Source organism: Marmota monax, unplaced genomic scaffold (assembly GCF_021218885.2).
Source record: "Marmota monax isolate L192 unplaced genomic scaffold, Marmota_monax_Labrador192_F-V1.1 WCK01_AAM20220418_F8-fsc00193, whole genome shotgun sequence".
Classification (NCBI taxonomy): Eukaryota; Metazoa; Chordata; class Mammalia; order Rodentia; family Sciuridae; genus Marmota; species Marmota monax.
The window spans coordinates 4550269-4575545 of record NW_026695203.1 but is presented as its reverse complement, the minus strand read 5'-3'; the positions used below and the strand labels follow the sequence as shown (position 1 = coordinate 4575545).

Here is a 25277-nt window from a genome sequence, read left to right as displayed (position 1 = left end):
GCAGCAAAATAACGGGGGGCGGGGCGATGAACAACTTGTGTACATTGACACAGCAGGAGTGGGAGCCGTTTATTGTAGGACAGGAGGGGTATATATACATTCCACACAGCTTATCTTAATTAACATAAACTAGATACAGCAGTCAACCAATAAGGAATCTCCACACTTAATGGCTCGCTTGCGTTTCTTCACAAAATGCCAGGCGCCATCCTGACTTGTTTACAGACCCTAACATTTCCCCCTTTTGTTTAATTTAAATAACGACCATAGTGGTTTTTACAGAAACACCATAAATAATCTGCTACAAGCAGAAGGGGAGGATACAAAACGCACAATACCAAGCCAATTGATGGCTCCATGCAAGAAGCCCTTGGAAAAATTATACCAGCAATGACACCGTTAGCAAAGATACCGAGTTACAATTTGTTGTAGATTACAGTTTGTTGTCTCAGTCCATTAACATAAACTAGATACAGCAGTCAACCAATAAGGAATCTCCACACTTAATGGCTCGCTGGCGTTACTTCACAAACCACTCCCCCTGGCAAAATGCCAGGTGCCATCCTGACTTGTTTACAGACCCTAACAAGAAACATCAAAGGAAAACATTTGAAACCAGTTTCAATATTTTTTGCTCAATATTACCAAAAGGTTTGATGACAAGCCCACAGTGTCTCAAGACAACAGAAGAGTTTGCAAGTGAGCACTACTGGATAAGAGTGAGGTGGCTGTGATGACAGACTAGGAAGCCTGCAATCCAGAGTGCTGATTCCCTCCACGGCATCCACATGGCAGTCCTGTGGGTCAGCCGGCCTCTGCTCTTCTCCCGCAGAGCCCGAGGGCTTTGGGTCAGTCCTGGCAACCTTGTAAGACTTGAGCGTCCTGAGCATCTCCACCAGCTGTTCCTTCATATGGAAAGGCCTCTGACCTCCATGAGGCCTGACCTGCCCAGGCACCGGGTCCCCACTTCCCTGCTTCCCACCTCAGCCCCTCCCCATGTGCTGTTGCGTTGCCCTGCTCACTCCTCTGCCTCCCCTGCTGGACCCCAAGCCCTGGGAATCCAGAGATTACGTCTTAATACTTCTGATTTCCAGGGCCTAATAGTACTTAGCAAACAGAAAGCCTCAACAAATGTCTGACAGTGGAATGAAAAAGCCTTTCAAAGAAAAAAATGAAACTGTAAAGATTATAAGTGAAAAATTCCTTACCGACTCTAATTTCCTTTTGCCATAACTCCAAAAAAATAAACATTTAAAATGAGCTTAGGTTCAGGTTATTTAATCTGCAGCCCCTTCCTCCTTCTCATGTAAGGAAATTTCAGGACACAGAAAGCTCCAGGACCTTGTCAGCAAACCTCAGACCACAGGGCTTCCAGGATAATAGAAGTGGAAAGCCCAAGCCCACCACCCTTCTGACTCAGACCAGCACTAAAAGCAGCATCACCAAATTCCACGAGCAGAAAGGAAGTGGGACGGACGTACGCGGCATCCCTGGTGTCCGGCACATCTCTGCGGTAGCCCAGGCGGTTGCTAATGAGCATATTAAAGGCGTGTTTCTGATAGCCCAAGTCTCTCAGCTCCTGATCACGTTCATTGAAAATCATGCCTACAAAAGAGTGAAGTTACCGTCAGCGCACATGGTGTGGAGAGGCTTTCAGGTTACTGCCATGATGTCCAAGTTTCCCAAGTCTCAACTGGACCCTATAATTTACCAGATAAGAGTCATGTTTCTCAAATTAAGTCTCCAGCTACAAATAAATAAACTGAGATCAAGGTCAAATTATTATCATCAGTCTGGTAAAAAATTAAGTTTGTCCTAACCATAAGCAACACCTGCTCACAGGTCAAATCTTAAGAGCATATTATATTCAACAGACAAATTGACCTCTGATCAAGAAAAATTTTCTTCTGATAATTTTCCTCACAATAATGAATTATTAAATCCCAATGGACTTTGACAACTGCCAATCTTGGCCAATTTTTATATGAACGCTACCCCAAAAGACTACTGACACACTGTTAGAAGGACTCCTCCATCAAGGAACTCCTGCACAGACCTCATCAAGCTTTCTGTGCTTCTCCCTGCATCCTCTCATGTTTGTCAGAACTCTCATCTGCTTAGAAAGAAAGCCGCTCCTTTTGTGCCTCTTTCCCATGCAGAACCCTCAGCTCTCCTTGCAGAATAACTCGCTGTGAAACAGCATTTCCCAGGTCTGTTCACGGAAAGCTAATACCATGGACACCAACATATGTTGAAAAAAATAAGATTTCACGATCAAAGGAAATGGAGAAATGCAGGATTCTGAAAGTGAAGGGACAGCTCTGTTCTTTAACATGAGCTCCTGTCATTCAGGTGTGGGCGGCTGGTCCTGGGGTGTCTCCCAGTGCTCCTGGCCACAGGACACCTGGTGCCTGTGGCAGTGTGAGCTCTGTCCATGCCTCTGGCCAGAGCCTTTCCCAGCACATGACAACACATCACTATTCACATTTCACCAAGGAAACTCTAACAGAGAAGTGGCTTTGAATCACTCCATACCCGGCACCCAGGTTGGCACCTGGCAGAGTCTCAGTCCTCCTCCATTCAACCATCACCACACAGACCTCCTGCCCAGGACACAGAGAACCTTTTCCTAATAGAGATCTCTTGATGAAAAATTATTTTAAATTAAAAGATCACTTCTACACACTTTTCTCCTTTCCCTGCTCAAATACAATGAGCCAAACCTCATTAATTAGCACCTAAGGAGTTATTTCAATCAACTTTATAATTACCTGCAGATTAAATGAGAAAACGTTTGTAATTTTAAATTTACTGCTGATATCTTTCTAAAATGTACTTTTCCACTTTTTTCCCTTAATTGTTTACTGATAACTTCATAAATCAGCATACTTTTAGTTATTACTATACTGATTTATACTAATTCCTTCTGAATTGTTTCCTTTGTAGAATTTAGACAGGCTTTTTCATTTTTTAATTGCAGTAATTAATTATCCTAAAAAGTATCATTACTGACATTTAGCACATTCACAGTACTGTTTGCTGTAACAATTATCTAGCTGCATAATATTTTCCCCACTCCACAGGAACCCTGCACCCACCCATGCAGTGCCCAATACCCTGCCCTGCCCGGGCCACCACTAGACTCTGTCTCTATCCATGTGCCTCTTCTGGACATCTCAACATGAATGGACCCCACAGCATGCGCCCTGGGTCTGGCCTTTCACTTGGCATGCTTTCAAGGTTCCCCTGTGTTAGATCATGTGTGATAACTTCATTCCTGTCTATGTCTGAATTATACTCTAACATATGGGTAGACCACATTTTTTCTTTATCCCTTCATCAGCTGATGGATGCCTGAGCCGTTTCCACCTTGTCTAGTATTAAGAACAGTGTTGCTATGAACATCTGTGTACAAGTTTTTACTCCCATTTGCAATTCTTTTGCATGTGTGGGTGTGCAGTGCTGGGGATGAAACCCAGGGCCTCACGCGTGCTAGGCAAGCTCTCTATCACTGGGGTTGGTGTTGGCAATTCTTTCAAGTATACACCCGGGGGTAAAACTACTGGGTACGTGGCAACCCTTCATCCCTTACTGGGGAACCACCAACTCCTCCACAGCAGTGTGCCACCTGACACCCACCAGCAACACGTGAGGTTTCAGCTCCGCTGTGTCCACTAACACTCGTTGATCACTTGCATCTTCGTTAGTGCCATCCAGATGGGTGTGAAATGGTTTTAATTTGCACTTCCATAATAACAAATTCTGTTAAGATCTTTTTGTGTCTGTTGGTCACTGGAATGTCTTTCGAGAGAGATCCAACAAATCTTTTACCCATTTTTAAATCAAGCTATTTGTCTTTTTATTGTTGAGTTGGAAGAATTCTTTATATATTTCTGGACACTGGGCTCTTCTTAGAGATGTGATTTGCAAATATTTTCTCCCATTCTGTGCACTATCTTTTTTTTTAGTGTCCTCAATGCTCGTTTTTATTTTGATGTAGTTCAAATTATCTATTTTTTCTTTATTACTTGTATTTTTGATGTTATATCTAAGAAATCACTGCCAAGTCCAAGATCATGAAGATTTATCCTTGTAAGTGTTTTAAGGTTTTCACTCTTATATTTAGATCTATGATCCATTTTGAGTTAATTTTTGCACATGGTATGAAGAAAGGACCCCAAAACATTCTTTGCACGTGGATACCCAGTTGTCTCAACACTGTGTGATAAAAAAGCTATTCTTTCCCCATTAAATGGTCTTAGCTCACCTCCTTTTTTAAAAAAAAGTTTGTTTTTCTCAATTTGTTCATGACAGTGAAGTGTATTTTGACATATTATACATACATGGAGTATAACTTATTCTAATTAGGATCCCATTCTTTCTTTCTTTTTTTCCTTTACTTCTTTTATTTATTTAGTTGTACGTGGACATAATATCTTTGTTTATTTATTTATTTTTATATAGTGCTGAGGATCAAACCCAGTGCCACAAGCATGTGAGGCAAGTGCTCAACCACTGAGCTACAACCCAGTCTAGGATCCCATTCTGATGGCTGTATGTGATGTGGAGTTTCACTATGGCCTATTTATATATAAACATAGGAAAGGTATGTCTGATTCATTGTTTCTTTCCAATTCCTATCTTCCTTCCCTTCCCTTCATTCCCCTTTGTCTAATCCACTGAACTTCTATATTCCTTGTTCTGTGTTAGCATCCACATATCAGACAGAACATTTGGCCTTTGGTTTTGGGGGATTGGCTTATTTCACTTAGCATGAGAGTCTCCAATTCCATCCATTTACCAGCAAATGCCATAATTTCATTCTTCTTTATGGCCAAGTAATAGTCCATTCATGAGTATATACCACATTTTCTTTATCCATTCATCTGTTGAAGGGCACCTTGGTTGGTTCTACAGCTTAGCTATTGTGAATTGAGCTGCTATAAACATTGATGTGGCTACACCACTGTAGTATGCTGATTTTAAGTTCTTTGGGTAGAGACGAAGGAGTGGATAACTGGGTCAAATCTTGGTTCCATTCCTACTTTTCTGAGAAATCTCCATACTGCTTTCCAGAGTGGTTGCACCAATTTGCAGTCCCACCAGCAATGTATGGGTGTACCCTTTCCCCACATCCTCATCAACATTCATTGTTACTTGTATTCTTGATAATTGCCATTCTGGTGGGAGTGAGTGGAATCTCAGTGTAGTTTTAATCTGCATTTCTCTAATTGCTAGAGATAATGAATATTTTTTCATGTATTTGTTGGCCAATCAAATTTCTTCTGTGAAGTGCCTGTTTAGTTCCTTTGCCCATTTATTATTATTTGGGGGTTTTCTGGTGTTAAATATTTTGAGTTCTTTATATATCCTGGAGATTAATGCTCTATCTGAGGTGCAGGTCTTAGCCCCGTTTTTTACGAACCAGCTGACTGCATTCACTGGGTTTATTTTTGGACTCATGTCTATCCGTATGCCAGATAACTGTTTTAATCACTGTAGCTGTAAGTTTTAAAACTTCTGAGTCCTCCAACTTTGTTCTTTGTTTTTTTGTTTGTTTTTTTTTTTTTTAGTTGTTGATAGACTTTTATTTTATTTATTTATATATAGTGCTGAGAATTAAACTCAGTGCCTCACACATGCCAGGCAAGTGCGCTACTACTGAGCCACAGTACCAGCCCCAACTTTTTTATTTTCTACAAGTTTTCTGGCTATTCAGGGACCCTACAATTCCATATTAATTTTAGAAAAAAACTGTTCCCATCATTTTAATCGAAATCATTAGAATTTTGATAGAAACTGCACTGAGTTTCACAGGTTGTTTGGTGTAATACTGACATCTTAATAATATTTAGTATTTCATTTAATAAAATAGACTGTCTTTCTACTTACCTAGCACTGTTTTGCAGTTTTTAGCACACAGGACTTAACCTCATTGGCTAGATTAATGTCTAAGTATTCTATTCTTCTTGACACCACTATAAATGGAATTGTTCTTATAACATAATTTTTGGACCATTCATTGCTGATATATAGAAATCCAACTGATTTTTACACATCTAGTACACTCTTTACTACTCTAACAGTATGTTTGTAGATTCTTAAGAATTTTTTGGAAGGAATTTAATTTTCACTTAGGTAATCTGGGTTTGTCACTTTGAATATCTACAATTCTCTCCCTACTTCTTTCAAAGGCAAATACAGTGGGCTGGGACTGTGACTCAGTGGTAGTACACTTGCCTAGTATGTGTGTGAGACACTGGGTTCAATTCTCAGCACCAAATAAAATAAACAAATAAAATAAAGATTCATTAACAACTAAAAAACATTTTTTTAAAATGGCAAACCAAATGCTACTTTTCTATTAACGTTTCACCAAAATAAACAAAAATAAATTAGAGCCAGAAAAATTTTCACTCATGCTTTTAGTGGCTATTTGAAAAAGATCAGGAATGTATGTGACAAAAACTGAACTAGATATTAGTTTCTGTTTACACACAGAATCTTAATCAATTTTAATAGAGAATCATTAAGTACTCAAAACTGATTTTATTTCTTTGAAACTATTGTAAAATAAAAATAATGTTTTGATATTTCCTTTATATTCTATCAACCTGTCAAAATCACTTACTAAATTTAAACTGTTTTATTCTACAACAATATCAAAGTTGACTTTAAGTTTTAAAGATAATCAAAATGGCTCACTTATCCCTTAAATTAAAATTTGCTAACCAGGACTACAGGAGTTAAAGTATTCAAAGGCATTCCAGTAGACTCCCGTTTCCAGATTAAACAAAATATAATGGTGGGGGGACGGGGGGGGGGGTCCTATTTTGTACTAAGATTTTGTAAATTATATTTAATGTATGGTTCCCGTTGTCTTAATTCTCACTAGTGGACTCTTATTAGATATGAGTAACCCCAGCTTTTCTAAAACAACACCTTATGTTCCGTTTAGTTAATCTGCCTTTCAAATAAGTTATATAGTCATCTTTCAAATATTTCTTCCCCTCATTAAAAATCCTAGTAATTAAAACCTTCTCCCACAGTTCTTTTTCTAACCCTTTTTCTTTCTTTATTTCCTTTTGAACCTTATTAATTTCCCCCAAGTCCTCACAAAATACTTAAGAGATGGAAAATTTAGAATATATTTTCCCACTGATCTGGGGGAAAAAAAAAAAAAAATCACAAAACCTCAGCTAGTTTTGAAACAAAATAAATCAGTGTGAGAAAAAAAAATGGCACATCTAGTCCTCTGAGCAATACAATTTAAAGAATAAACTCCCACTGACTAAATACTTTGACACAGCTGCTGGTACACTTACCCAACTCAGAAGAGAATTTCAGGTGGTCTTTTTCTGGATCTTCAATGTGATTACCCAGCACATCACCAATTCTATTTGCTTTGAACTGTGGCTCTAACACTCGGCTTGGACCTCGTGTGAAACGGGGGTAGAATTTTTTGGGAAATGGTCCGTGGGGACCAGACCCCTTGATGGGCACATTCTTAAGTGGCTGAGTCACTTCACTGAAGTTAAAGTAAACAAAGAGCAAAACTGTCCAGGTCGCAGATGTAAAAAGGCACCCATAACAGAAATATCGAAGTGTGACACTTCCCATTATAGACCTAGCATAGCTGAAGGGCCATTTTCAGTTTCCTGGAAAAAAGGAAAGATATATTAGATGCTGCAATACACTTTAAATCACCCACCAAATACACACTCGCCATTTCCCAAACCATCGACTAAGACCCATGCACGTACTGTTAGTGGATTCAGCCATAGGAAGATCCGAGCATGAAGTTGTTAAAAAGGGTCCAAGGATTAGAAGGGCAGGCCAAGGTGCTGAGGCCCAGAAAAAAAAAACAGGCCCAGAGCCGACTCTCACCTCCCTGCCACAGGCACTGTCCACCTTTGCCCCCAGGGCTGTCAGTCTGACAATGTTTTCCAGATTTTAACTTTCTATGAGGACAATGCAAGCATCACATGTGCCACCACAGGACATTTACAGTTTTTTCCAACTGTAACGGTACAACCCACTTTCTGTATGTTTATGGTGCAAGGGACAACCCCAGAGCCACAAGCATGGCAGGCAAGTAGCACCAAATGATATCCCCAGTCCACAGATCACTTTCTAATGCAAGGATCTTAAAATCTGTTGTTAAATATAGTAACTTTAAAAAAAAAAATGATTCTCATCTCTAATTAAACATTACACCTGCCCCCAAACCTACTCTAGATCTAACAGTTACCTTCAAAAAAAAATTTGAGATAATTCTGTTTTCCCTGTGCTTTTGATGCCTTATAAAACTGAACAAGAAGAACAAAATACAGCATCACTCAGCAAGTTTTTCTACACCTTCTGCGAACATCTGCTCTTCATGGAGGCTCACGCAGCTTCCTGAGCAATCCTTTTCAAAGGGCCCACTGAACAAACATAGGGAAGAAAAACTCTATGTAAGACACATACATACAGAAAAAATGTGCAGTGATACTTATAAATTTTTTATTTCTACAGAATGAAATAATCTTTTAAAATATTATCATCTCCAAATGATCAGGACAAAGCAAATTTCTAGACCAGCACCCCCATCACATGAGCAGCTCAAAAGGATATCCTTGGGGTACAGTCTCCCAATGGGAACTGGCAAGTGCTATACCCCACCTCCAGTGGGTAAAAACATCAAACTTGTATAAGACTATGCCATAAGCCTGGAAGGTAGGACACGTTTCAGTTTCTTAACTACTGACCAGTCAAAACTATTAGATATTTCACTAGGGACAGACAGCACAAGTGGTGGGAGCAAGGATAAGGGGATAATTCTATTAAATGCGCCCACAGTGCTGACCCCCACATGCTTTCTTTCCCAGAAGCAATTTACCCGCAGTCCTGCCTGGCGTAAGTTGATAGCACATGTCATATTCCTCAGCAACCTACCTGCCTGCTATCTGCAGGAGAAATGCGGGTCTGAAATAATGTTGGTTAGAGGAACCCAAGTTATCCTGAAGGGGAAGACTTCTGTGACTTCTCATAGAGCAGATCCCAGAACTCAGGGAGATAAGGTTACTTCTAAAATAGATTTTATGGTTAAGAATTCAGTTAGAGGGATCCAAGATGGCAGGCTAGAGGGAGGCTGCATTCCTTGTCACCCCATGACCTAGGACTCAAGCACTGGGAATACTGTTTCTGAGAGTTTAATATTAGGGGAACCCTGACAGCTGCACCAGCCCAGGAATACTGACTGCTGAGTCTACATAGGTCCCCCGGCTCCTGGCCTACACAGGACCCCTGGCTGCAGCTCCTGTGTGGACCCCCATCTACCAGCAAGGGGCTCCCCCGGTTGCTACCATCTTGGGACACTGCAACCACTGCCATAGTCACCTGCTCCTGGTGACACCACAACACTGCACACCACAGAGCTGCATCTCCAAACACAACGCCCAACGCCCCCACCTGGGCTGACCCAACACCCCATCTCTGAAAGCAGCCGCCTCCCTCTTGGGACACTTTTGTTTCCATCTTTAGTTGGGGCAACTCCCAGCTTGGGACACTGGCTGGGACCTAGAAACAATATCAAGGTACCTATAGTCCCCCCAATTTCTCCCTCTCCCCTGCAGCAACTAATCTGGCACAGTGCTTGCGGCTATGCAGCCCATCCCTAACTCACAAAGACTGATCATGACCTGCCCAATACAAAACAGCTCTCTGTTGCAGGCCCCAGAGTGCAGCCCACAAAACCTTGGAGACAGAGGTTCCCAAATGGGAAGTAGAAAGGAAGGGGTGAGTGAGATATAGTTTAGATACTAAAGTAGAGACCAGGAGGTCTACAGGCGATATAAGCATATAAGACCAGGCACCCACATCACATGAGCAGGCCCAAAAGGAGATCCTTGAGGTGCAGTCTCCCAATGAGGACTGGCAAGTGCTATATCCCACCTCCAGAAGCTCCGCCCCCAAACCAACCTTCCCACCCTAATAACCTTCCCCATCCTGAGGGTGGAGACATCAGCAAACAACAGACAACCCCACCTATAGGATGAGAAGGGAGCTGGAAAGATACTGACTTCCAACAGAAACAATTCTTTAATTTTCCTTTGAGATTTTTTCTTTCCTTTTTCCCCTTCTTTTACCTCTCCCTTTTTCTGCCCTCACATCCCCAATATTTGTGAAACAAAGTACTTTTCTTGCATTAGGCTATTGAGGACTGGGACATCTGAATAGTATATTACAGTGGTGTTGTATATTATTTTATCTCCCGTCTTTACATTTTTAATTTTTCTTACTTTTTTATGTTTGTTTGTTTTACTCTCTCTATTGTCTTCAATACCCATAAATCAAATGCATTTGTGTACATCAGTAATGAATCCTCTGAAAGAGAAACTAGGAAACTACCCCATCTACAACAGCCTCAAAAAAAAAAAAAAAAAAACACCTGGGAATCAATGAAAGGGGTGAAAGACCTCTACAATGTAAATTACAAAACTCTAAAGAAAGAAATTAAAGACCTTAGAAGATGGAAAGATCTTCCTTGTTCTTGAATGGGCAGAATTAACATTGTCAAAATGACCATACTACCAAAAGCACTATACAGATTCAATGCAATTCCAATCAAAAATCCTAAAGCCACTCCTCATAGAAACAGAAAAAGTAATCATGAAATTCATCTAGAAAAATAAGAGACCCAGAATAGCCAAAGCAATCCTGAGCAGGAAGAGTGAAGCAAGTGGCATCACAGCACCAGACCTTAAACTATACTACAGAGCAATAGTAACAAAAACAGCATGGCATTGGCACCAAAATAGACTTGTAGACCAATGGTACAGAATAGAGGACACAGAGACAAACCCACATAAATAGTTATACTAGACAAGGGTGCCAGAAACATATATTGGAGAAAAGATAGCCTCTTCAACAAATGGTGCTGGGAAAAATTGGAAATCCATATGTAGCATGCACAAGACTGAACTCAAAGTGGATCAAGGACCTAGGAATTACATCAGAGACCCCTGCGCCTAATGAAGGAAAAGTAGGCCCAAATCTTCATCATGTCAGGTTAGGGCCCTACTTCCTTATCAAGACTCCTAAAGCACAAGAAATAAAATAGAGAATCAATAAATGGGATGATTTCAAACTGAAAAGCTTCTTCTCAGCAAAAGAAACAATCAGTGAGGTGAATAGAGAGCCTACAGAATGGGAGCAAATTTTTACCACACACACATCAGATGGAGAGCTAATCTCCAGGATATATAAAGAACTTAGAAAACTTAACACTAAAAAAATAATAATAATAATAACTCAATCAATAAATGGGCTAAGGAACTGAACAGACACTTCTCAGAAGATATAAATCAATCAACAAATATATAAAAAAAGTTAATCATCTCTAGCAATTACAGAAATGCAAATCAAAACGACTCTAAGATTCCATCTCACTCAGAATGGTAGTTATCAAAAATGCAAGCAACAATAACTGTTGGCAAGGATGTGGGGAAAAGGCACACTCACACATGGCTGGTGAAACCGAAAATTGGTGCAGCCAATCTGGAAACCAGTAAGAAGATTCCTTTAAAAACGGGGAATGGAAAAAAAAAAAAAAATGGGGAATGGAACCACCAATTGATCCAGCTTCCCACTCCTTGGTCTATACCCAAAGGGCTTAAAAACAGCATACTACAGGGACCCAGCCACATCAATGTTTACAGCAGCACAATTCATAATAGCTAAATTGTGGAACCAACCTAGATGCCCTTCAGGTTGGTTAATGGATAAAGAAACTGTGGTATATATACACAATGGAATATTACTCAGCATTAAAAGAGAATAAAATCACGGCATTTGCCAGCAAATAGATAGAGTTAGAGAATATCATGCTAAGTGAAATTAGCCAATCCCAAAAAACCAAAGGCTGAATGTTTTCTCTGATAAGTGGATGCTGATCCATAGTGGGAGTGGGGGAGGAGCATGGGAGGAATGGAGGAACTTTAGATAGGACAAAGGGAGGGAAAGGCAGGGGAGGCAGGGGATGGGGGTAGGAAAGATGATGGAATGAGATGGATATCATTACCCTGGATACATGTATGAAACACAAATGGTGTGACTCTACTTTGTGCACAACCAAAGAAATAAAAAATTGTGCTCCATTTGTGTACTATGAACTGAAATGCATTCTGCTCTCATGTGTAACAAATTAGAACAAATACATTAATTAATTAGTTTAAAAAATAATCCAGTTACAACCAGTCAGCATAGGCCAAAGTAACCTCGAGTTGTCATGGCAATGGGGACTTGAAAGTCTGATGTCATACTGCTGTCAGTCAGAAGTCAAGAGGTGAACCTGGGCTGGACTCTCTGGAAACTTCCCTGGAACCCCAATAAAACTGGAAGGCAGGAGAAGCACACCTCTCCTCTCTCCTGAGAGGACCCACTCTCTCCCTCAAGAGTGTGCCCTTTCCCTTTTCCTATCCCTTCAATAAACTCGTGCCTGTTACTCTGGGTGCCATGTCTGAAATCTTCCTGACTCGATCGCCAGATCGGGGTTTGAAGGGGAGCCTTTGGGCTGCCTCAGTTTCCTGGGAGGAGCCAGCACTGTAACAACTACAAGTCAATATAAAAACAAAAGTAATTCAAAAACCAACCAAACAAAAATCCCCACTAGTGGTAACACCAGCAAGGAAGCTAAACCATGATGCACAGGAGCCAAGCCCCAAGGGAAGGACTGCCAGGACAGGTGTACTCTGCTGCTCACTGGACAAAGGACATCTCCAAAAGGACTGTGGCTGGCTTTTGTCATCTGCTTCTTCATTGAATTCCCTTTATTTGGCACTATGAATATCCCATAAAAGATGCTAGAAAATATCTACAGAATGAATGTAGCAGAAATTCAACAAATGGTAATTTTTTTCTCAAATATTAATCTTTCCTCATTAGATCTAAATAACATTTATTATATAATATAAATGGTACCCATCTGTTATTATGACCTTCAAGTTCCTACATAACCTGACATTTTACCACTTTGACTGTATCTCCCACTACTTCACTGAGCCCTAGGTACAGGGCTCCTTGTGGGTGAGCAAACACACCGACCATATTCAATTAGGGTCTACACTTTGGCTCTGCCTCTGCCTCAAGCCCTTCACCTAGCAGGTAATTTCACAACTGCTCACATAGCGCCTTCTCAATGAAGTGTGAGAAGGCATCACACCTAGACTACCTTATTTAATTAAAATGCAACACAAACCCTAGCCATCAAACCTTGTCTTCCTCAGTCCACGGATCTCACTCCCTTCTTGCACACATAGCTACTCGATGTTGGGCTTAGCAGCTGCTGTCTAACCTCTTCTGTTCCAGAAAGGCAGGTCCACTAGAGCAAGAGCTTTTGCCTGTCCTATTCCATGCAGTATCCCCTTGAGCTTGTAACAGCTGAATGCAAAACTCCTGAAAATGTTGGTCATCAACATCCTGCAAAATGCGGGGAATTTCTACAAAAACACATTACTCTTCTGCAATACCTTAATGCTATGCATGGAGATCATGACTACCTCAGCCAACAACAGTATGAGAATCAGGTCAGAACAGCCACCACATTGTATATTTGGAAAAGGTATGCGAAACAACTCAAGAAACTGATTGTCCAATTTCAAAAGTAAAGTTTCTGTGATAGAAATGGGAAATGCCTTTCCCATTTTGTTCACTGTATGATCATTGGTTTTTCCCTTTTGGTTGCCTATGAGAATCTAAGGGTAAAATGAAGAAGTTTTTGTTCAAAGACTTCTCCCACAGGAAGTATCCAATCTTGATTCTTCACCCAGTAACTCCTTTGCTCCTTAAATCCAAAATAGCACAAATCAAGATTCAGTTTCCAGAACAGTAAAACATATTAACTCTCAACAACTCTATTAGACAACTATTATTTTCCCCAAACCATGTTATAATTCTATAGAGAATATTTCTTATGTAGCATATCATTAGACTAAATTAAAGAACATATAAAGTGAGACATTCATAAAATCAACTCATTTATGTAATTAACCATAACAGTATTCAGAAATAAGTTTTTAGAGAGCAAGTCATTTCAAATACAAAGTAAGTACAAAGCAAAATAATCAGATGCCTGTAACATAATAAAGTCTTACTCCTTAAAGATTTTAAAACAGTCAAACAAAAATCAAAAGCTGAAATTTTAATTCAATCTAGACTGATAGATGACACATTTGGCACCCACACGACACAGTCTCTGCTTTGTACTGTTGCCTTTGTCTTCTACAGACAACTACCCCTGGCTTCAGTACCTACAGCTAAATGCTTTGGGAAGGAAGGTCAAAGCACATAGTTAATGCAAAACAACCAGTGAGCGAACTCTTTCAAACATAAACCGAATAGTTAATAGAGTCAAAAATTGAGCAGTTAGAAATCAATGGAATATATTTTCAGAATTAAATGACCAAAAGGCTAACCAGGTGGAATTTAAAGTCAGTTTGGTTTTCTGTAGTCATGATCTGGTAGCTGCTCAGGGACAGGTGTCTTTGAGGTATAAGGATTTTCCAGGGAGGTACTAAAGAAAAGAATGGGGCAGAGTACATGCACCAGGATGATCATAACAACAGACCACAAATTTAAGCTAGGCAAGGAGAGGCATGAAGGAGAGGAAGAATTTCTGAGAATGAAAATGTGGATAGGCCAATGCATGAGAGGTGATGGTGCAGCTGAGTAATAGCTGTTGCCAGACAGTGAGCTGAGGAGTGGTCAGAAAGCCCTGGGCCTGCAAATGGGCACAGCTGATGACAGTAGAACCATGCTCCAGACGTGTGAACTGGAGATGTCTCAACCAACAGTATGCAAAGCCGGGCACCGGGGTATGCACCTATAATCCCAACAACTTGGGGAGCTGAGGCAGTAGGATGGCAAGTTCAAGGCAGGCCTGGTCAGCTTAGCAAGACCCTGTTTCAAAAATAAAAAGCCTGGGGATGCAATTCTGTGGTACAGCCCCTGGGTTCAATCCCCAGTATCAAAAACAACAGTATGTTTACAGCATGAGCATGGCTCTACCTGCTGCAAGCAAACCCTTCAAAAAGACAGGGATCACCTGCACTTTGAAGCCAACTATTTAGCACAGTGCCTAGGTTAATAGGCACTGTTTGCCTCACTTTTAAAAGCATATTTGTTCCAGAAAAAGTTACAGGACATTATTGTTCAGCATCTATGCAATGTGAAGTCTTAGGAAGGAGTGTAATCCGGGGTACACAGGCTCCCTGTGAGGAGGGAGAGGTTGGAAGGCAGCTGGCTCACCAGTCTGAACTGCCTCCTGGCATTTCCATCAAGCAAAACATCTAGCATGCCAGCAAGCCTCAAGTCCCCCTTGGTAGGCCCAGGGCCTCCTAAAGCTGATCCTGAAAACCACTGCAGGAAGAACTTTTAAAGGCCAAGATGACTATACAATTCTACCCAAACCAATCTGAAAACTTAGAAACATAACCTTTGTCCCCCACCCCAACACTTAACCCTGACTGCAAGGCAAGCATTCTCTCTACCACTGGGCTATACCCAGCAGCCCTGAAAAATAATTTTCAATGAAAATACAGCTTACACAAATTGATAACAGTCTCAAAAGAAACGCCCCATCACTGTAGAGGAAATATCAAGTCACAAAAAAACGTTCCTTAAAACAAACCAAACAGGGCTGGGGATGTGGCTCAAGTGGAAGCGCGCTGGCCTGACATGCACGGGGCACTGGGTTCAATCCCCAGCAACACATACAAATAAAATAAAGATGTTGTGTCCACCGAAAACTAAAAAATAAATATTAAAAAATTCTCTCTCTCTTAAAAAAAAAAAAAAAAAACAACCCAAACACCACCAAAGACAGGAGGGATAAAAAAGCAACAATAAAAACAAGCAGGCAGAATGTCACAGGGGACTCTTCCAATCCTTTCAAGACCTAATAACACTAATAAGATAAATATTTAGGCTAGATAACTTTTTTAAAAAGGAAATCTTCCAAATTTGTTTTATTGAAATGAGTATAACATTGCTATGAAAATCTGGCAAAGATTAAAACTCTCTCCTAAACATCTCATTTATGAATATGAATCCAAAAATCTTAAGATAAAATGAAATAGTAAGTACACACTTAACACTGTCAGATTTTTTTCTGGAGCTAGACATGTTTATTATTAAATTCATTTGGAAATTTGTAATGTTTTGAACAACCAACAATAAAAAATTTAAAAAAAAAAATTCATTTGGAAAAGGGTGAACATGGAAAGGACACCAGGGAAACCTGGAAGAACCAGGAGTGGGTTGAGCCCTACTGGATAAGAAATGGCAGAGCTTTGTATCTGAACAGTGAGGCACGACTCACCAGAGACTGAAGAACCAACGGGAAAGGGAGTGAAAATAGACCCAACTACACACATGAATTTAGAGAGTAAGCATAAACACAAATAAATTTAGTGTAGCCTTAGTATGAAGAAAGGCAACGCCACAAACCAGAGGACACGTGTGACTCTTTACCAAATGATGTCGAGATGACTGTTTAATTACATGGAAAATATCACCAGAGAATGGGCAAAATTTTGACTAGGGTGACTGAAAATTTCAAAAACAATACAGGAAAAATAATGTAGTTTATATTAAAACACATAAAGATAACCTTTGGATAGCAAAAGATACTAAAAGCAAAAAGACAAATGATAAAGTATGAAAAACATTTGCAACTAGCATCAAACAGTGTCAAATGCAAAAGCATATGAGCTCAGTACTAGTTTTTCATTGCTGTGTAGCACATTACTACAAACTCAGAGGCTTAAAAAAACACATATTTATTAGCTCACAATTTCCATGGATCAAGGGAGCAACAGTTTGGCTGGGCCCTCTTCCAAGGTCCCCAAACCTGCTGTCCAGTTGTCAGCTAACCTATGTCTTACCAGAGGCCTGGCTGAAGAAGAAACTGCTCTGAACTCAGTTCCCTGTGGCTTTTTAGTGGCTATATGCTGACAAGCCACACTCAGGTCCTGGAGATGCCTGCAGTTTCTTGCCACAGTGGCTTAGCAAACATGGTCCCTATGCTCATCAAGCTGACAATAAGGTGCAGCATAACTACAGTCTGCTTATGACAGCCACACAATGTGAAGCAGTCACAACCCTATCAAGGGGCTGATGGTGCATCTCCACTAGTCTACGACTATAAGCAAGTCCTTGGTCCTGGGGGAATGTATTACTCAAACCAAAAGCATCAGGTGGCAGGAAATCACTGGGGTCACCCCAGGTCTCTTGGTCACACTCTCAAAAAAAGAAACCCTAAGCCGGGTGTGATGGCGCATACCTGTAATCTCAGCTACTTGGCTTGGGAGGCTGAGGCAGGAAGATCATAAGTTCAAGTCTCAAAAACTTAGCAAGGTCCTGAGCAACTCAGTGAGCCCTGTCTGTAAATAAAATATAAAAAGGGCTGGGGATGTGGCTCAGTGTTTAAGTGCCCCTGGGTTCATCCCTGATACCAAGGAAAGGGGGAAAAAAAAAACCTAAACATGAAGGACCAACAACTCCAAGGACTGTTTAAAGAGAGAGAAATACAAATGGTTCTTAACCATGTGAAAAACCATTCCACCCTGCTTATATAAGAGAAAGTAAAACTACAGTTACACTGAGATATCATTTCCCAACTTAGAAAACCGTGAGAGATGACCACATGGTGGTGAGCCCGCAGGCGCTCCTGTAGGGTAGTGTCTGTGCAGGGTAATCCGGCAACATCCAGTGAAATCAGACGCAGTTTCCCTCTGACTCTGCAGTGTGACTCCTAGTAATCCAGCCCTCATGTAAAAGTAGGAGAAATGCACACCTAAGGCTGTTCACTACAGGATCACCTATAACAGCAAAAGGCTGAAACCAACACCATCATCCATTAGGCTGGCTGAACAAACTCAGAAGACCTACAAAGCAGAGCAAGATGCAGCTGTAAAAAAGAAATAAATATTGTTGTGTACAGATGAATCTCTGTTACATCACCTGGTGAAAAGATGAGAAAAGCTTATGCAGAATGCTACATATAAACACATGCACACACAGCTTATGTTAGAAAGCTGAGGAAGGAAAAAGAAAACATGAAGCATGATACTGAGTTTCTAGCACCTTCCACAAACCACTTGAACAAATAAGTCACATGGGGCTGGGTGTAGCTGGATTAGAAGCCACAGTTGGTGAGGTGAGCACAATCCAACCCCTCAGAAGACAACCTACTGTTCCTGCCAGCAGCTGCTATTGCTGGATCAAGGCTAAGATGGCACTCAGTTTAACTCCCAGCATCATCAGATCGGGGCAGAGGATAGATGTCAATGCTCAACACAGATGCTCCTCAACTTGCAGGGAGCTAGGTCCCAATTACACCTATTGTCAGCTGGAAACATCAGGCACAAAGTGCACCTAATCACTGCTGTCGCCCCAGCCCAGCCCACAGCGACTGCACCGCTGCTGAGCCAGCCTCACAACCTCAAGACCAACAAGCCACGCAGATCAGGGGACAGACAGAGGATCCAAATTCAAACTGTGAAGCAACTTCTACCAAAAGTGCACAGCTTCTGAACCACAATAAAATTGAGGAATCCCAAGTCAAACCAGAGTCAGAGACCATCTGCACTGCACTTTGAGCTAGGAAGAGCCACTCTTGATGATCCCACAACCATCCTGTTGGCAAGGACACATCCCAGCTACTGAATTGTGCGTGGTACCCCATGTAAGTTCACTGGGGCTAGTGGTGTGAGGCATCAGTGGCGCCACGAACCTTCCAGGGACAGCCTCACACCTAATCAATGTACTGAATAATACTTTTTTTTTTTCCTGAAAATCAATGTAATCCTAAAGAAAAGGCGAGGCCATGGCAGGAGTACTGTATGCCAGCCACCACTCAGGATATTGCTAACTCACATTTGAAGCTCTCACTTTTGCACTAAAAACTGAAAATGTACAGATTAGCAAAAAAGGAAAATATTTTAAAACCACCTGAAATCTCACCACTATTAATGTTTACTACATAATCTACTATTTTTTAATTTCTCTACACCATTTAAAAAATGTCACTGCTTTTGGCAACCACCAAAAAATGTTTATCAGACTCAGGTTTGGTAGCATTATGGCTAATTTTTTGTACTTTTATTTAAATCATTTTCTGCAAAGAATATGCAATTATTTAATAAGTGAGGTTAAAAAAATCTTAGGAAAAAACTTCATAACATAAAAATAAGAACTTTAGAGAGAGCTAAGTAGCTTAAGGCTTCCAAGGAAGTACGAAGGCCTTTTAATCCCAGAGGCACCAGGATTTCCATACCAAAATGCACAAAGGAAAAAGAATGGGTTTTAAGCACCCTGAAAGGAAAGAATATTTTAATTTCATTAACTTGTCAAATATCTGAACAAGGAACAAATGTTCTAAAAACAAGATTCAAAGAATAATTTGTCCTCTATGAACCACTGTCCAGTCGGAATTCTTACACACCCTCGATCAGACAAATCTTTTCACAGGACAACTTTCATTTTCTACCAATACAAAAATCACTTGACAATGACTGATGAGGCTTAAGATGTCTGTCTTTAAATGCTAAATGTTACCTTTCAGTGGTTTCCAGCTACTTTCTTCCTAAGTCGAACTGTATTCCAGACTGTCAACAGCAAGCATCTGTCAACCTTCCCATAGTCCCAGGCACATCTAACTCAGCCAAGATCATGTGGACACCAATATTAATTTACAGCAGTGCTGTTCCCATTGACCCCTGTGAAATTGCCAGGTGATGACAACACAAAACACCCATTATTCCTTCTTGTTTTTCATCTTCCCTGGACAACATAGGCAAGCACTGCCACCAGTCGTACCTTCCATCGCTCACAGGTGGCTGAAGGGCTCAGAGCAAATCCCAGGAGCACGTTCCCTAGGAGGGAGCCCCTAGGGCCCTCTGGTTCAGGAAGCTCTTCCCCATGAGGAAACAAAAGAACTACCTGCATCTGACATTATATCCCACCAGCAAAAACCCACAAAGCAGTGCTAATGGGAGAAAGAAACGAATTTAAGGAAACCAACACCAAAGAAAAAGAACCTGAGAGGACGGGCATCGTAGCTCAGTGCTAACAGCGACTGAGGACCTTGGGGAGCAGCTGGTGGGGCGACCCTGGCCTTTGCCACACTCTTGAACAAATGCCTACTTCACGGCAGCAGCCCTCGCTCACCACAGCCTGCCGAAGACAATGACGCCACAGCCTCGTGGGGCAAGCAGGAGGTCAGCAGTCGACAGGCACACCTGTTTCACTGGATCCTCTGAATGCATGTGACACTCTATAAGTCAGCCCTCTCACTGTGCCAATGCCTTTATTTCATTCTGCTGTGTTTTAGTTTTCATTTCTGACCCTTTTTGTCCATTCAAGACTGCCAGGACTCATCCAAAAGCTGCTGTCTTGTTGCCAGTCCCAACAGAAACAGTGGACAGCATGCTCACACAGGGACACAAAAGCCCAGCAGATGAATGTGTGAATCACCTGGAAAGGAGTATAAGCATGGTGGGAAGTGGCATGGCATGTGACCCACCCACACAAGTTCAAACTCCAAACTTGCACTGCACAGCCCGAGAAGGACTTCGAGACAGCATCACCACTTCCAGCCCAAAACAATAAAAACTCGGTTACCTCTGCCGCCTTTCCTTCCAGTAAGGAGGATTAAACCCATTACACATGAGGTGAAGATGAAATAAGTGAATGAGAACAAATGGTCACTAGAACCGTTCTAAGGTATCCTGTAGGAGCCCATCACATCGTGTGACCAGTGTTTTCCTCTCCTGATCAGTTGAGGCACTGTCAGTCACTCCCCATGATCTGGCCGCTTTTAACTAGCTGAAGACGGTATAGCCCCCATCTTGACAGTAGTAAAAATGCAACCAAATGTGTCTTCATGCGTAGGCGTGCCTTCCTGCAGCCCCATGGGTCGAGCTACACTCACCTGTTCCTTTGTGATATTACCCCCTTGCCCTGTTTGGGATAGAATGTTCCAAGGAAATGCCCTTTGAGTGTCCCCTTCTCTTGCTCTGCCCTTGGGTGTGGCCTTCCTAGATGTCAGTCAACCTGCTAACAGCAGACATCATGAAGCTAGACTCAGCCCCTTGAAACCTGACCCCTTGCCTATTTGAATGGCTTCTCCTCAATAAAAGGGGATCTGCAGGAGCTACTCTCTCTTTCTGCAGACCCTTAAGATCAGAGGACCCGGGCTGGGGATGTGGCTTAAAAGGTAGCGCGCTTGCCTGGCATGCGTGCGGCCCGGGTTCGATCCTCAGCACCACATACAAACAAAGATGTTGTGTCCACCGAAAACTAAAAAAAAAAAAAAAAATGTTAAAAAAAAAAAAGCAATGGATGTTGTACTTTTAAAAAAAAAAAAAGATCAGAGGACCCGTCAAAGCACCCCCAAAGAAAAAGATATTTCTGTCTCTTGTGTGGTTATTTCACGCAGCCCAGTTCCCCTGGAGTGACCCTGAGTGTTTAAGTTGGGAGGAACTCAGCAGTATCCAAACAACTGAGCAACTAAAATGGCTTTCAGCACAGCCAACTGAAGCAAGCACAAGAACAGCCACCAGCACAGCCTTCCACACCCAGCCTGCCAGGGGCCAGAAGAATCCTAGCAAGTCAACAGCCTTAAACCATGTGACCCAAGTTCTCTTCTGCGGCATGTCCTCAGTTTCTTGGAGTCTGCAGCACTCACAAAGTGAACTAGGTACGTTAGTCAGTATAAAACTAAGACCAAGGGAAAACTCAAAAAGCTAGTCCAGAGTGTAAAACAGAAAAAACAAGGATTATATCCTCTTGCTCTTACAGAAATGGAGCGACCTTCCCTAAGAACAGAAGGAAGCAGAGAAACAGGGATTTGAATCCAGTCGTCTGACATCAGACCTTAATCACTCTGCTGTGCCACCTCCCAGGAAACAGACCAACAATTTCTTATTTGTCATTCTCTAAAATGTATGCCATAAAAAAAATGTAAATTTATGTCTCTCACAAAATTAAAGATAACTCTCCCCTCAAGTTAACTGTAATGATCACATGTCCAAGTCTCCAAAATTATTATACAAAATTATTCAGAGATCATCACTTGCACTCTACAAAGGCTCCTAGTCTGCATCCTTGGACACACAGCCTTTACTCTCAAGTATGCCACTACCTATGAGAGGCTGTCCTCTAGGGGAGACAGAAGGACAATACACCCAGGGACACCAGAGAGGGGCTCTGCCTTGGAGGAGCCCATTCTGTCTGAAACTCCGGCACTACTGAATATTCCTTTAGATTTGGAAGGCTTGTTCTTTCTTTGTTTTGTTTTTGTTTTGTTTTGTTTTGTTTTTTGCAGTTTTGGAGACTAAAACCAAGACCTCACACATTCTTGGGAAGTACTCTACCACTGAACTACCTCTTATCTTTAAGAGGTCCTTAACTCATGAACTTCATACAGCAGTTATATCCTTTCTTTCCATTCAAAATCTTTGAAACCCCTGCATATAAATTCAAAAATGTGATAAAATACCATGTAATTGTCTGTTTGTTAGAAAAACTCTTATTCTCAGTGGAATACTGAAATCCACTGCTAAAATTAGGAAGAAAGAAAGAGAAGGGAGGAGGAAACTTACACTCACTCAAGATAAGGAAAATTAGTCACACTTCACCTACCAACAGGGAGATGCTGAGAAATGTGTCCTTGAGCAGTACAATCATAATACGAACAACATGTAGCTTACTGTACACGTAAACTACATGGTGTGCACATGTGTAATGTAGCCGACCACTCCCAGGGCCATGATGAACAGACCGTGGGAGTCAACCAAGCACAGAAGAAAATGACTCAATCAAGAGATGCAGCACACCTGACGTGTGAGGCCGCTGCCTGCCCAAGAATGCAGTTTTAGAGTAAACTTGTTTTTCAATAAGAGAACATTCTACAGCAATGAAAGCAAAGCACAGTAAACACATCAGTGAGACAGTCATTTATTACGGAGTATTACACATAATTGTGTGGCTATGCCTGCAAGCCACGGGCAGCACAGCAGGCGTGTCTGCACTAGTGTCACCAACACAAGCCAGCATTGCATGTGACATCATGACAGCCACCAGTCACTGGGCAATAGGGTTTTTTCAGCTCCAGTATAATCTCAGGGGACCACTATTGTACACATGCTCCCTTGTTAGTCAAAAGGTGACTATGCAAAGGATAACTGTATTTAGAAGGGGAAAATTAACTCATTTTATCCTTCTTAGTATTTATTATTCTGTGATTGTTACTTTTCAACAGATTTAAAAATTCTCAGCCCTAATCTCTTCAAATATTCGTTCCACCTTTCCGTCTTTCCAAGGATTCCAACCAAAAGTCAGATCTTCTCATTTCATCCTCTTTTTTCTCATGCTCTTCAGAGTTTCCCATCCTTTACCATCTGACACTTAATTCAGGGAGGTTTCTTCTGATCATTCATTTTATCAGATTTTCTTCTTCAGCAGCGTCTAATCTGCTATGAATCTGATTCCTAAATTTTGGCGACCACATTTTTAGATATAGTATTTAGTTGTTTAATTTTCAGATTTGCTGCATCCCTGTATAGAATGTCCAGTTCCTTGCTGATATGCTTAAATTCAACTTTTATTTATCTAAATATAGTCAACAATGTCAGATAGTCTGGTGATTCCTTTGTGTGAAAAGCTTGTTCCGTTGTCTGTAAGACAACCTAAAGCCAGGCATGGTGGTGGGTCTTTGATGCTGAAAATAAACTTGTTCTGCATGCAAAAGAGCTACCTGTTGTCTTTAAGGAAATCTATATTAGGAAGAAAACCCTAGGAACAGTGTAGAAAATGGTTTGGGACAGAAGAGAGATGTTTGGAATCAGGGAGTCCATTGAGTAAAATTCCAGTAAGAGGCTATTATGGCTTGATGTCAGGCTGTGTAAGCCTGTGGGAAAGGAAGACCAGAGGCAGAACTGTGTGTGATACTCAGCCTAACAGGAAACGGGGTACTAAGGGAAAAGGGGAAACAAAACACCCCGCTCTCAAGTATTCACAGGCAGCACACAGAGAGAACAGGGATGGAGGAGTACAGATAGGGATTTTGTTTTAGACATGTTACAGTCAAGAGTCACTGGCAAGGAGACAAGAGGTAAGCTTCAAGTTCAAATCCAGGTCTCAGAAGTTGAAAAGAAACATCAAAATTATAGCTTAAATTACATGGAAACAATAGCAGAGGAGGGTTTAAGTAATGAAGATAGCAAAAGGGATACAGGAAGCAATCCCTGAATGTCTGAGGTGCACAGTGAAGGACTGCATAAGGGGCAAGAGCCTATGAAGGACCACAGGGAGAACATCGAGAGTGCACACAATGAACAACAGGAGATGTTGCTAAGATTTACAGAGGTCAAGCAGGTAAGTGATGAGTGGAGCCAACAGATCTAGCAATCCATTCAGAAGGTCTTTTAAAGGCAGGCACGGTGGTGCATGCCTGTAATCCCAGTGGCTTGGAGATGAGGCAGGAGGATCAGGACTTCAAAGCCAGCCTTAGTAAAAGCAAGACAATAAGCAACTGTCTCTAAATAAAATGCAAAATAGGGCTGGGGATGTGGCTCAGTAGTGGAGGACCCCGAACTCCCCCCCAAAGGGGGGGGGGAGAACCCACGCCCACGCGAAGGTCTTTAAGAAGGGAGCTTTTAATATGAAACGTTTGTAAGTTACACAAAAAGTTAAACAGAATTATCACGTGACCCAGTAATTCCACCGCTGAAATACACTCCAAACAGAAAACAGACTCAGACAGACACATGTAAGTCTATGTCCACAGGAGCACGAGTTGCAAGAGCAAACAGGCGGGTAACCCAAGTGTCCGTGGAGGGACAGATAAGCAGATAAACATATGGTGACTCATACGTGCGTGAAAAAAAGGACTGAGGTATGATGCATGCTGCCACACGGACCTTCACCCGTGGAACAGGACAGACACAACAGGACGAGTGCTTACAATCCCACTTAGGAGGGACCTGAGAAGGCAAATGCACAGAGAACGGCGGAAGGGGGAGTCACTGCTGACCGGCACAGTTGGTCAGGAATGATGAAAAGGTTTTCAGGTAGCAGATGGTGACACAAATGGCCAATATACTCACTGCCGTAAGACAGCGGAAACCGCGACCTTCCCGCGGCGTCTTAGCACCGCAGCCCCAGTCCCAGCACACGTTCCGCACCGGCGGCACCGAGACCGAGGGGCGCAGAGCGCGGGCCTCCGGGTCCCG

At 41.6% G+C, this 25277-nt stretch overlaps 1 protein-coding gene across 5 annotated transcripts in view; it reads right to left on the bottom strand.

Annotated features, from left to right (window-relative positions):
• The window catches only part of Galnt11 (polypeptide N-acetylgalactosaminyltransferase 11), a 43508-nt gene extending 18231 nt beyond the window's left edge, over window positions 1-25277 (bottom strand). The window contains exons 1-3 of one of the 5 annotated variants that reach the window (XM_046429802.2): window positions 25152-25277; window positions 7326-7658; window positions 1482-1605 (exon numbers count right to left, since the gene is read on the bottom strand). In XM_046429802.2, coding sequence (XP_046285758.1) covers window positions 1482-1605; window positions 7326-7620 — 419 coding nt within the window. In that variant the 5' untranslated portion in view covers window positions 7621-7658; window positions 25152-25277. Of the gene's footprint in view, window positions 1-1481; window positions 1606-7325; window positions 7659-7763; window positions 8136-8251; window positions 8395-19599; window positions 20048-25151 lie in introns of those variants that run through there. The other 4 variants (XM_046429801.2, XM_046429800.2, XM_046429803.2 and 1 more) reach the window with 4 other exon arrangements.